General features: G+C 35.5%; 1 protein-coding gene across 1 annotated transcript; it reads left to right on the top strand.

Annotated features, from left to right (window-relative positions):
* The first annotated feature begins 959 nt into the window (after window positions 1-959).
* LOC149226971 (putative inositol transporter 2) lies at window positions 960-7476 on the top strand. Its single transcript, XM_089377648.1, has 8 exons — window positions 960-1113; window positions 1212-1344; window positions 2205-2275; window positions 2365-2700; window positions 3281-3388; window positions 3477-3671; window positions 4932-5330; window positions 6465-7476. The coding sequence occupies exons 2-8, from the start codon at window positions 1212-1214 to the stop codon at window positions 6993-6995; spliced, it is 1773 nt and encodes a 590-aa protein (XP_089233774.1). The 5' UTR covers window positions 960-1113; the 3' UTR covers window positions 6996-7476.
* The last annotated feature ends 5642 nt before the right edge of the window (window positions 7477-13118 follow it).

A 13118-nucleotide genomic window follows, 5' to 3' on the forward strand; every position in this document is an offset into this window, starting at 1 on the left:
TGCCTGAGGTCAGCTGCATGCTCACTAATCCTTTGACTAATGGAGCGACCAGTGTTACCAATATAGGGTGCCCCACAGGAACAAGGAATAATATAAACCTCTTTCATGTCTTTAGGGTTGATAGGATCCTTCACACATCTGAGGGATTTACGGATGGTGTTGAGGGGTCTAAAGGTCGAGGGGACATTATGCCTATTAAGAATCCTAACAATCTTATCTGTGGCCCCCTGTACATAAGGAAGATGGACACCTGGGACCCGCGGACACCTGGACCCGCTCTTTCGGTTCTCTTATAGCCAATGCCATGAAGTTTTTAGCTAAATTTCAAACAACAAGATTAAAAAATATTAACAAAGAAAAAGATTAAAAATAATTTTGCTAAAAATTCAAACAACACGATTAAAAAATATTAACCATGAAAAATATTAAAAATAGTTTTGCTAAAAATTTCAAACAACAAGATTAAAAAATATTAACCAAGAAAAAGATTAAAATAGTTTTGCTAAAAATTTCAAACAACCATATTAAAAAAATATTAACTAGAAAAAAGATTAATAATAGTTTTGTTAAAAATATCGTGACCAAACACAATATTTGGACAAGACATGCAACTAAAATGCATTATTTTTTTGAGATTACTAATAGAAATTTGCCCCTTAAATTCCCCATGCCCATGTCATGGGGACGTTAAGGATGTACGAGAACGGGGGAATCGGAGAAGTCCAGGTTAGACTCAAACTCTCTCTGAGGTTTATCCATCCATTCTAGGCTTAACTAAATTCAAGTGATTCTCTGCCTCCTACGGTAGAGCGACACGTAGCAGATTCAGCAACGAACTACAAGACGGCATGTATAAATTCCAGCATGCCATGACTTAGGGTTAATAACTCCCCGTCCCACGATTTACTCGGGGGGTGAAAGAATAGTTACAGCGGGCAGGACACCGGACTTTTGCTTTATAAAAGGAGGGCCGCAGACTCCAAAGGGGGAGAATAGTTTGAGAGGCAAAGGTTGGAAGTGCAGACTAAAAAAAAGAAGTTGCTCCGTAATACTGTTGAACTATTGCTGTTGCTGTTACTGTTCCTGTTGCTGCTGTTGCCAGGGAATGCTAAGGCAATTTTAGCATGCCTTGAGTCTCTGTGCTTGTTGTTGCTGGTTTTTTTTTTGATTGAATTTCTGAAACGCCATTGCTGTCTTCTTTGGTGAAGCAGATGGAGGGTGGTCCGACAAAGCCCGATAAAGAGGAATTCTCAAACTGTCTGTCACTGATCAGACAAAACCCGTTCGTTTTGAGGCTTGCATTGTCAGCCGGCCTTGGAGGCTTGCTCTTTGGCTATGACACAGGTGAATAAGGAGTGTTTTTCAAAAGATGGTCAAAATTTTTTGTTAAAAAAGATTTGAATTGAAACTTATGAGATTAGAATTGATTTGAAATTCATCTTTCAGATTCATCCCATAGAAATTTATCAGAAATTTATCACTTGAACCACACAGCATGGTTCATCCCATCAAGTATTTTTTTTTGAAAAAAAGAGAGGTGAAGATGTAATAATTTGTCCTGACGATGAGCCACACTTGCTGGTTCGAAACGCGTCCACAAAGATCTCTATATGTGATTTATGCCGAAGCTCCTCTTACAAATGGTGCATGTTAATAAGTGTGTTTTTTTAGATAAATCACACTTATGAGATGCACCAAACTAAAATTCTAGAATTTTTTTATGTGATAGATCTGGAAAACATATCTTAAAAAAATTGATTGTGGAAACTCAACAATGTAAAGAAATTTGCAGAAGATGGGCATAAAAAGGATTTTGTTTCTTTGAAGGATTACTAGCCATGGGTTTTTGAAAGGGAATGAAAGTTAAAGAAATTTGCAGAGGATTTGCACAAAGAGGATTTTTTCTTTGAAGAACCACTAACCATGTTTTTTTTGAGAGGGAATGAAATTTTTTACTCTCTTGATGCTTTCTAGATCTGAAGATAAAATTAATGTTTGGTCGTTTTGGTTGAGATCTTTAACCAGAATAATTTTTTTATATTTGCATGGAGAGGAATTTGATTCATGCTGGGCAGTTTTAAATTTGCATGGAGAGGAATTTGATTCATGCTGGGCAGTTCTAAATTTGCATGGAGAGGAATTTGATTCATGCTGGGCAGTTTTTTTTTTTGGGAGATGTCTAATAATGGTGGCTGATTTTGCAGGAGTCATTTCCGGAGCTCTCTTGTACATTCGAGATGATTTTAAACAAGTGGATCACAGCACCACGCTACAGGTAATGAGAATTTAATGAATCTGAATGGTTTTTTGTTTTTTGTTTTTAGTTGGATGTTTGGGTTGATTGGTTGGGTTTGTTGGTTGCAGGAAATTATAGTTAGCATGGCCGTTGCTGGCGCGATAGTCGGGGCGGCTTTTGGGGGTTGGGTTAACGATAGGTTCGGGCGACGATTCGCGCTGTTGCTGGCGGATGCTCTGTTTTTCCTCGGAGCTATTCTCATGGCTGCCGCGCCGAACCCGAGCGTGTTGGTATCTGGGCGAGTGTTTGTGGGATTGGGCGTGGGGATGGCCTCCATGACTGCTCCGCTGTATATCTCAGAGTCATCGCCTGCCAGAGTGAGAGGAGCGTTAGTTAGTACTAATGGGTTCCTGATCACTGGAGGCCAGTTCTTATCTTATCTGATTAATCTCGGTTTCACCAAGGTATGCAGTCATAAAACCAGAAAAATCTTTTCATCAACAACCAGAAAATCTTTTCCTTAACAACCAGTCATAAAAACAGATTGCAGAGGAAATACCCTTTTAATTAAGGCTGTGTACCAGTCTTTAAGCTGGTCATTAGGCTAGTTGTTTTCTAGTTGTTTTTTATCACTAGTAGTGAGGTTGAGGTTTGATCTTGAGTTTTGTTTTCTAGTTGTTTTTAATCACTCAGGGTGAGGTTGAGGTTGAGGTTTGATCTTGAGTTTTGTTTTCTAGTTATTTTTTATCACTTCTCGTGAGGTTTGATCTTGAGTTCTGTTCAGATTTTAGTTATTTAAAAAAACAAAACAAAGTAATAATTGTGTATATAAAATAAAAGTTTACAGAATCTTGTTCCGACTTTATTAATTTATTAAAAATTAAAATACAAAATATTTATAATGGTGTATATACATAATATTGAAGATAGTGTATGTATATACTTCATATTTTGAGTGAACACTTCACACTCGGAAACCATTCTAAAATTCTTTGGCAAAATTATATCAATTTGATCGTTTGAAAATTCTTGATTGATCAACAGGCACCGGGAACCTGGCGCTGGATGCTGGGCGTTGCAGGCATGCCAGCACTTTTGCAATTCATTCTGATGCTCACCCTGCCGGAATCTCCCCGTTGGTTGTACAGAAAGGTAGTTAGTCAACCCTATCTTGAAATTCTGGTAGTTTGATTGATTGACCTGGATTTCCTCGTATTTGATCGTCTGAAATGATTTGCAGAAAGGAGAAGCCGAGGCTGTGGCAGTTCTGAAACGGATATACTCGCCCGATGAGGTTGAAGAAGAGATCCAATCCCTCAAGGAAACTTTGGAGCTGGAAAAACAGCAGCTTGGATCCTCGGGCAACGTTCGGTATTCGGAGCTTTGGTCTACCAAAGAAATACGATATGCGCTGTTCGTGGGTGTGGGCCTTCAGGTAAAAATAAAATTGAAATAAGGCAACATTGTTAAGAAATAGTAAGTAACTAACAGTGCTGAACTTATCCCAATTGTAGATTTTGGGAAGAATATCACAGAATAGAATCTCACGTACAGGTCAAACAATTGACCTGAATGTTGTCTGATTTTGCCAGATTTTGGGATATGTCAATTGAATGTTGCCCGATTTTGCCAGATTTTGGGATATTTCCAAAATTTATAATCAGGATAAGAATGCTTTTTCTTCTCGGAAAAATTAGTTGTTTAAAATTTAAGTAATTAGAAGAAAATCTACAATCTTATGGACAGTAGCGAGGTCAAACAATTGATACTTTTATTTTTTGTGATTGTTTATTTCATTTTGGGATATTTCCAGAATCTGCAATCAAAATCTACAATCTTATAGACAGTATCGACGTAAAACAATTGACACCTTTATTTTGTCTGATTGTTTATCTCATTTTGGGATATTTCCAGAATCTGCAATCAATCAAGATAAGATAAAGATGTCTTTTTTGTTGTAAAAAATAGTTATTTAATGTTACATTATAATTTAAAATTTAAAGTTCGATTTGTGTGAAGGGAAAAAATTTGTGGGGGAAAGATAAATTCATTTAGTTTTATAAACAAATATATAATATTTCATGCAATACACAACATAAGTAAAGATAAAATAATTTTCAAAAAATAAGATATTTTTCAGGGATTTAAAGATATTCACATATTTTCAATAATTAGACTCAAAAACCATTATAACAATATACTAGATATTAATTTAATCTATTAATTATAGAAATTGAATTTAAATATGAAAGATAAAATAAATTTCATTAATAACTTAAAATAATTTTAATTAACAAAGAAAAGAACTAATAATTACTGGATTTGAAAATTGAATTTAAGTGGAAAGAACAAAATAATTTTTCTTAATTACCCAAAATAAAAACAATTTCTGGATTGAGAATTAAATCTAAGTACGGAAAACAAAATAATTCTTTTTAACCACCCAAAATAAACCCAATTAATCTGACTAATTATACACCAGTATCTACCAACAATTATAGTATTGGGGTTGCAGCAAGATAAGTATAAACCAGTGGAAAAATATGATAAGCTCTGCTCATGATTTGGGGCTATTGTCATTACACCAGTATCTACCAACAACTATAGTATTGGGGTTGCAGCAAGATAAGTATAAACCAGTGGAAAAATATGGTAAGCTCTGCTCATGATTTGGGGCTATTGTCATCCTCTGCAGGTATTTCAACAATTTGTCGGAATCAACACCGTTATGTATTACAGTCCGACCATTGTGCAATTGGCTGGATTCGCTTCCAACCAGACCGCTCTCCTGCTTTCGCTCATCACATCGGGCCTCAACGCTTCCGGTTCCATTGCGAGCATTTATCTGATCGACAAAGCGGGAAGGAAAAAACTCGTGATATTCAGTCTGTGCGGATGTATTTTGGCTCTGGGAATGTTGGCCGGTGTTTTCTATCAGACCGCGCACCACTCGCCTCTGGTGAGCAGTGTCGCAACCCAGCATTACGCCAACTATACTTGCCCAGCTTATGCAGAAGCCCCAGGGATCTGGGACTGTACGAGATGCCTGAAGGCCAATCCGGACTGTGGCTTCTGTGCTGCCTCAGGAAATCAGGTATTTTCAAATTCTCTCTTGATTTGTTCTGCTTTTTATTGGGTGGTTTGTAGGTTGAAATTGCAGATTCAGAAATATTTGGGAAATTTGATAAAGCAAGTGAATTCAAATAGTTGTAATTTTGCTCTGTGTAATGACATATCAATAGTAGCATATTACTGGTATAATTTATTTCAATTGCAGTGAAAATATCTTAAAATAATAGTGTGACATATCAATAATGACATATTATTGGTTGAACTTATTCCAATTGCAAGTTCAGAAAGTATCTTGAAATTCAATGACAGCAGCTAAACAGACCTTTTTTCTCAAATATTCCTGAAATCTACCAATCAAAATAAAAACCAGTCATATCACTATATTGAATTTATAGTACCATCGTTATCTTACATCCTGGCTGGTACTACTGATATGTCTGCAATCTCGGTGTGGTTTGGTTGTGATGGCTTATTAAGGATTGTAGAACCTGTCTATCATGTGGCATTACAAGTTATTTTACTACGGTAAGATGTCTAAATGTTGGATGTTGGGTTTTGTTATCCCTGTGATCCTTCTAGGTAGTAGTCCTATCACTGCAAGTTGACTGTGATGTGGGTGTCAGGTCACTATTATAAGACTTTTATATGTGATGCTGTAAGCTATTTTGTTATTTTGTTACATGAACATGTGTGGGTATTGGGTTCAGTGAAATTTAATATTCTGGACTGTTAAATCTCCATGTTTTTATCTTTATATCTTTCCATTGACATGTGGAAATGTTGGGGATTTGGAATTTTAATCTATATTAATTTTTTTCCTGTACCTGTTTCTTGATAAAAGAATATATAGGTTTTTTTAGTTTTTGTTTATTTGTTATATATTTTGGAGCGTTTTTTAAAGTATATTTTGTTTAATTTATTCACAATTTTTGTAATTATTTATTGAGGTCACAAATTTGGATTGTAAATTATGTACTTAAGAATTTTTCAGACTAGTGAATCCATATATATGTAATAAAAAACTCACAAAATTTGATTTACATGACTCTGTCAAACCATCAATTTCCATGTACCGATATAATCTGTGTTTCATGACTCTGTCAAACCATCAATTTCCATGTACTGATATAATCTGTGTTTCGTGTTTCTTTTGCAGCTTCTGCCTGGAGCATGCTTGATTGCAAACTCCACCACCAAAGATATTTGCAGCAAAATCGGCAATCGTCCATGGTTCACTCGAGGATGCCCAAGTAAAATGGGGTTCCTGGCCATTATTGGACTGGCTCTCTACATCGCATTCTTCTCCCCTGGAATGGGCACAGTTCCATGGGTGGTCAATTCTGAGATATACCCTCTCAAGTTCAGGGGCCTGTGTGGAGGAATTGCTGCAACTGCATGTTGGATCTCCAACTTGATTGTGGCACAGACATTTCTCACTCTGACAGTGGCCATTGGAACCTCTGATACATTTTTACTGTTCGGCTGCATAGCGGTGGCTGGCCTCTTTTTCACCCTGGTCTTCATGCCTGAAACCAAGGGCCTGTCCTTCGAGCAAGTGGAGGTGATGTTACAGGAGAGGGTGAGACTGTTCAGCTTCAAGTTCTGGAAAAAGGACCATTCCAGGGATAAATCCTTGGACATGGTGGAGGCCACAAAGGCCACAAAGGCCAAGGGATCAAATAATTGAAATATTTATACAGGGTTTCTCTATATATTGTAATGTGATTGTTCTAAAGGTCGTTTGGCATTTTGTATACTACGAGATGAAGTGTCGGGATATCAGAGTTTGGTACGAGCAATCTTTGCATTGTCTGGCATGTCAGTGTCGCCATGAAGAACCTCTGAATCTGACCTGAATCCCGTTTTTCTATCTCATAATAGAAGTATTAAGTTGGTTTGTGTGAATTAAAATTGTTTTCTCGTGTCCTGAGTCTTTAATGTGATGGTTGGTTTTGCAAGTGGTCAAGAAAAACACGAATGTGCCAGTCATTCCAACACAGAAGTCACCGCAATTACATCTTTGTATGTCACGAGATACCTACTTTAGCGGTCCAGGCCACTGATTACTGCAACTCCCCCACTTGAGATTTTTATCAAGTTGTGATTGTAGAACTTGAATATCTAAAATTATCCAGAAATAAAAGATCATCAGCTGGTGATTTCTTAGGTGTTTTTTTCTAACTGTGTGGCTCATTGGTCCACCCATAATTATTCAGTGGCTAGCAAAGCTGAATATATGGTAGTTGGCATGCAAATTATAAATTAATATTTTTTTTCGGCTTTAAGACAGTTTTTTCTGTGTATATGATAAAAAATTTAACTATTTTTCTCATTGTTTACAATTTTTATCAATTATTTTTGTTTTTAAGTTTTGTAGCTAATGATTGTTGAATATGAATCAACTATATGAGTTTTTTTTAGGTTCTCTCTATCCTAAATTTTTAAGAATCACCTAAATTTTATATGTATAATAAATGGGAAAATATCCATGATACATAGGAAAAATGGGAGGTAATTTTATCAATAATATAATATGTATATATATTTTTTTGGCGAATCTCTCACCAGATTATATTATCTTGTAAAGTCATGGCGAATCTCACCAGATTATATTATCTTGTAAAGTCATGGCGAATCTTTCACTGAATTATAAAATCTTGTAAGATCTTGACAAATCTTTTACTAAATAATAAAACATTGTAAAGTTTTGGAGAATGTTTTGTTAAAGTATGAAACCATTTATGATAATAGAAAAACATATTTATTAAACTGTAATATACTAACATACATGTTTTGGAAAAAAAGAAACATAATTTTCTCTTCCTACAAATAATGTTGCAAGTTTCAGTGGCCGTGTTTGTCAAGGTTCTTATTGTACACTCTTTAATAGCCTTCTATTAGTTTTGTTCTCACTGTACACTCTTTCATACCCTTCTATTAGTTTTGATAATATTCCACAACAAAGTTCTTGTATGTGTTGATCTTGACCACCATTTCTGTCAAGGTAGGAGAAATTAATTTTTTCTCTACCACTTTTGTTAAGCTATGAGAGATTAATGTTTGTACAAATTTTGTTTTACTTTTCTCCCAACTTTTGTTTCCTTGTGTTTTCATCACTACCTTGTTGATTCCATATCAAACCAATTTCTCAAATGCTAGCCTAATTGTGACAAAGGACTTTCTTGCTTCTACAAATTTGCAGCCTCATTGTAAGGAGAAGTTGTTATATTTGCAGGGGAAATTTATAAACACATTCATTCGCTCTCCGGGTTAAGCCATCGACCTTCAGATAGTTCATCCTTCCATATGATATTTGGTCATTACACTCCGTTCTTCAAGAAATATATAAGTTATGAAAGTCATTCTACCATGTCATGAAGTGTTGAATCGAGGGAATCCCATACCCATGAACCTTACCTGTGGTCTTACGATGCAATCTTTTGTTTTGAGTCATTCTGTTAAAAGTCCCTCCCCTTCAAGAAGGCTTTATGCAAGTAGGAAAATGAAACATGCCCACCTTACTTACTGACCTTCCTTTCTCTTACCTGAATAGTTGTATCTTACCCAACCAACAAATGGTTCCTACCTTGAATGATGGAGTTTAATAGACCAACAGTAAAGGATTTATGTAACTTTGGAAACCCACCACCTAAACACCTTATGGCCCAGCACAATGAAGGCATGTTAAGGATTTCTTCATTAGTTTTCGTAAAGATCATTTCAATTCATATTCATCATGGCTTCCGCTAACCACTCATGTAGGGTCACTTGGCTTGGCAATGCAAATTGCTCATGTTGAAATATGTGCAACAAGAAATGTTAAATTTAGAATGTGCTATAAATAGAAGTCCTAAAAATAGCATGTCTAAAAATAACAGTTTAGCTAGTGAGGTCATTGGCCACCTTGGGTGAGACGTGAAACTGCTAAAAATAGAAAGTTCTAAAAATAGCATTTCTAGTCCCTTCCTATTTATAGCAATCCCTAGTCTATAGGAAGTAAAATTAATTTTGGTCTTAACAACAGTTGAAAATATTAATTAATTAATTTAGTTGAGTTAATTAGTTAAGGAAATTCGAATTTGAAGTCTTTGTGAGCATGCACATGAGTTGTCCCATTGATTGAGGGAATAAGTATGAGTTCTATACTGAGAGAATCAATTGACTTAGTTCTAACTAGTCAAGTCCAGTTAGATTATTTTAACAAGTTGTTAAAATAATAAAATATAGTTTGTTAATGCTTGCATGCATGTGACAACTATTATTTTAGATAACCGAGGATTCACTCATGGATAACTGTTGTATGTTAGTTCTGTCAGAGACCCAGTTGAGATCAGATGTGGGACAATGTACTATCAGATGCTTGGATCTTCCTTTGGAATATTCCTTGCATGCAAGTGGAACTAGTGTCCTCAAGGATTGCGTAGTTGGACCTATGGTTGACAGTAGGTATGATCAGGACAATTACATGTGCTTTTGTAATTGAATTCCAATCAAAACTGTGCAAGGAAATAGGGGATTGGACCAGAGGAGCAGCCTTTATATACAGGGCTAGATTGGTTCATGATACAGATCATCAGAGTACAGAGAGAGCAGGATAGCTTTTGAGTTGATTCTTTTTGTATGTCGTTGAGGATTTCCACTTGATTGATAATACAGAGTTGGGGTTTTATGCTGGTGCTTTCCCCAGTGATATATTCTATGTTATGTGATTGATTCCTTCTTATCAGTTATATTTGTTCATGCTTGATGTTGCTCATGTTTGATTAAGCTTCCGCAAAGTTTATGGTAGATGTAAATATAGTATTATGCTCTAGTACATTGCATATATCAGTTTGATCTGCAGGTGAAATTTCTACATGATATCAGTGAGCTAGCTGATTTGTAGAGAAAATTCTACAGCTCATTAATGCTTCCCATCACTCGACCACCTTCAATCATATTCATTTCAACAATTTCATTTTGATTAGCATTTGTAAAATTTATATGTGGTTTTTGTCATAAAAAACTACTATTATTTCTTGAATTGCTCCATCATATTCTTAAGTAGCATTGCCATGTTCATCATCATCACCTAATAGATGATAACATCCTTGAGGTAGACTCAACCTGTTTATAACAACTTTTGCATCTTTATCACCAGGTATTTCAAAAACTTGGCTACAAGCCTCATAATTGGTAAGAACATCATAATTGACTAGCCAAATTCCATTGCACCTATATTTCACATTAATATTAGAGAGTGTCAAGGTCCTTTCAATAGATATGCTAGCAATTTCAATTGTTTCAAACCTTTTTACCTCTCTCCACGGGTTCTTTGCCATCCAATTTATTCTCTCAAACCTTAAATAATTCTTAAAAGTCTCAAAAACACTTCTAGGGGTTGCAACTTATGAGTAATGTCTAAGCAGTGCCAACACTATGTATGCCTATCGTGTTTGCCTCTATGGTTCGCAAAACTATGTTGTTGTGATGGCCATAAAAAATTAACAAGTATATGTTTGTAAGATAGACGCCTCCAGGTAAAAAGTGACAAAATGGTATAGCCAAATCATAAACAATTATTTAGTCATCCATGCATTAGGATGTGCAACCACAGATATTCCTTGCTCACAATTCTTGACATGGTTCTTCATATTTTTATTTCCCTAAAACAAATATAGCCTAGACATTGATAAACCAATTGTAATTGCACAACAAAATATAGTTATCCATGTTGTTGTTAGGAAACACTTTGGCACATTTTCACTCATTCTCTTGGCATTTATCCACATGCCACAATTCCTTCCAACTTGGAAAGGAAACTCGTCACAATTGCATATATATTTTGTAAACTGTATGAATGATCTTTGTATGCCTTGGATAGAGTGTAATAGAACTTGGTCATAATTGTGGGGTGTAAATCCATAGCTTTGTCTGTATCTAGGATTTCAATTGTTCATAATACTAGCTTTTGATATATTTTCTTAACTCCTGCACACCTTGATTTCCCTAAAATCCATATTTGAATGGACTCAAAGTGGAGCAACATTAGCCTTAAGTTGTATCAACTCTAGATCATGGCCAATTTCAAGTATCTCCTTACACCAATCAACTATTTCCTCCTTTTGTTCAATTAACACTATAATAACCCCTTTCTTCTTCTTCCTTGCATGAGGTATTTAGCCACTAATGTATTGATACCGGTGAGTTCCATATTTTCTCACTGCAACTCTTATTAAGCATCCATTGAAGTCAACATCATCAATTTCCTTCAGCATATCCTCTTTAGTTCGGCCTCTATTAACACTAATATTCTTGGTTAAACTTGCACCTTGCACTATAATTCATGCAGAAGCACCACCTTCAACATCTACATCATATGCTCTTCAACTTTTATATCATTATGCTCTTCAAAACCTACCGGATTTAACTCCTCATTTGAGGAAGAGTTTTGTAGATGATCAACCCTTGTCACTTGCATTCTTACCCTCACAAGAGCAACACTATTTCCTCGTGCATGACAGAAAAACATTAAACAAACAAATATTGTAGAATAATAGAGGTTGATGCAGTGCATAGCAACAAGGAAACGAAAAACTTTAAGGTAAACATAGGTGACAAGAAACAAAACTTTAAAAGGAGAGAGTTTATGAAATAGTGTTGATCCCTAACTAAAGATTCATGGTGAGAGAAATGTTTGCAGTGACCTATAGAGCAGTATTGTAAACTGAGTTGAAGAAATGGTGCTTCCATTAATGATGGTTTAGATTTATAATGCTCCATTGGAAATCTTGATTGATGAGTCCCAAGAATAAAGATACATTGTATGAAATTCTGACAGTGATCTAGAGAGCAGTATTGTAAACTGAGTTGCCGCAATGGTGCTTCCATGAATTATAGATTAAATGTATAACATTCCATTGGAAAGTTGAGTGGTGAATGGTCATCGACATGGATTGCATATGCATAATGATGATATATGTGTCTAGGATTGATTTGATTATGATCTAGGGGCTCTTAGTTTCTCCTAGCCAATGCTGGTGCTTCTAAAATGTTTAATGGCCCTGGAAGATTGATTTGATTAATGGTCATTTTGAACATAGTTGAATAAGTTACTCATTTGCGTTATAGATTGCAAACTTAGGGGTCGGTCATGGAAAGCATTGAATGATAAGCATTACCTATTCATGTCTAATCAAATGCACACGGGGAAAGAAGAATTGGGCTCTATATGGGCTTGAGGTTACACATATTGTAACATCATTTATTGTAGACATTCTCTAGCAATCAACCTCTCTGTCAGATGTGATAGTAAATCTATACATCAAAATTGAACCTTGTTGGACTAAACATTTGATGGTTCTTAATGTCTAAGGATTTGAAGTGTCTTTACGTTAGAGAATTTAAACATGTGTTTGGACATGATGTTTTGTATGGTAGTGAAATAAGAGTCACTTTCTAGACAATTGTATGCCTAGTGAGTTTATGGACTATTTTTAAACTTGTGAGCATTCTTCATTATTTTAATACCACTTTTATAATGTGTTATCGGTGTGCTATGTTCTGATTTGTTATAGCTTCAGAGGTCAAGTTCTATCTCCACTATTGGTCCCCATTCCACTACTGGCTTCCCTCCCCTAGTTTATCACAAACTCATGAGGCATTGATTCCAATTGAATAGAACCAATGAGAACTTGACAATAATATCAATGGAGTTGCAACAATAAAAAAACATAATTAGGTCACTGTATCAGGACAATACATTAAGCATGCAATAATTCTTGCGAGAACAATCTCCATTACAGCAGGAATGACTGGGGATCATGACATC

This window comes from Pinus tabuliformis, chromosome J, assembly GCF_031772625.1.
Source record: "Pinus tabuliformis cultivar Carrire ecotype Pingquan chromosome J, CPIR1, whole genome shotgun sequence".
NCBI classification, from domain to species: Eukaryota; Viridiplantae; Streptophyta; class Pinopsida; order Pinales; family Pinaceae; genus Pinus; species Pinus tabuliformis.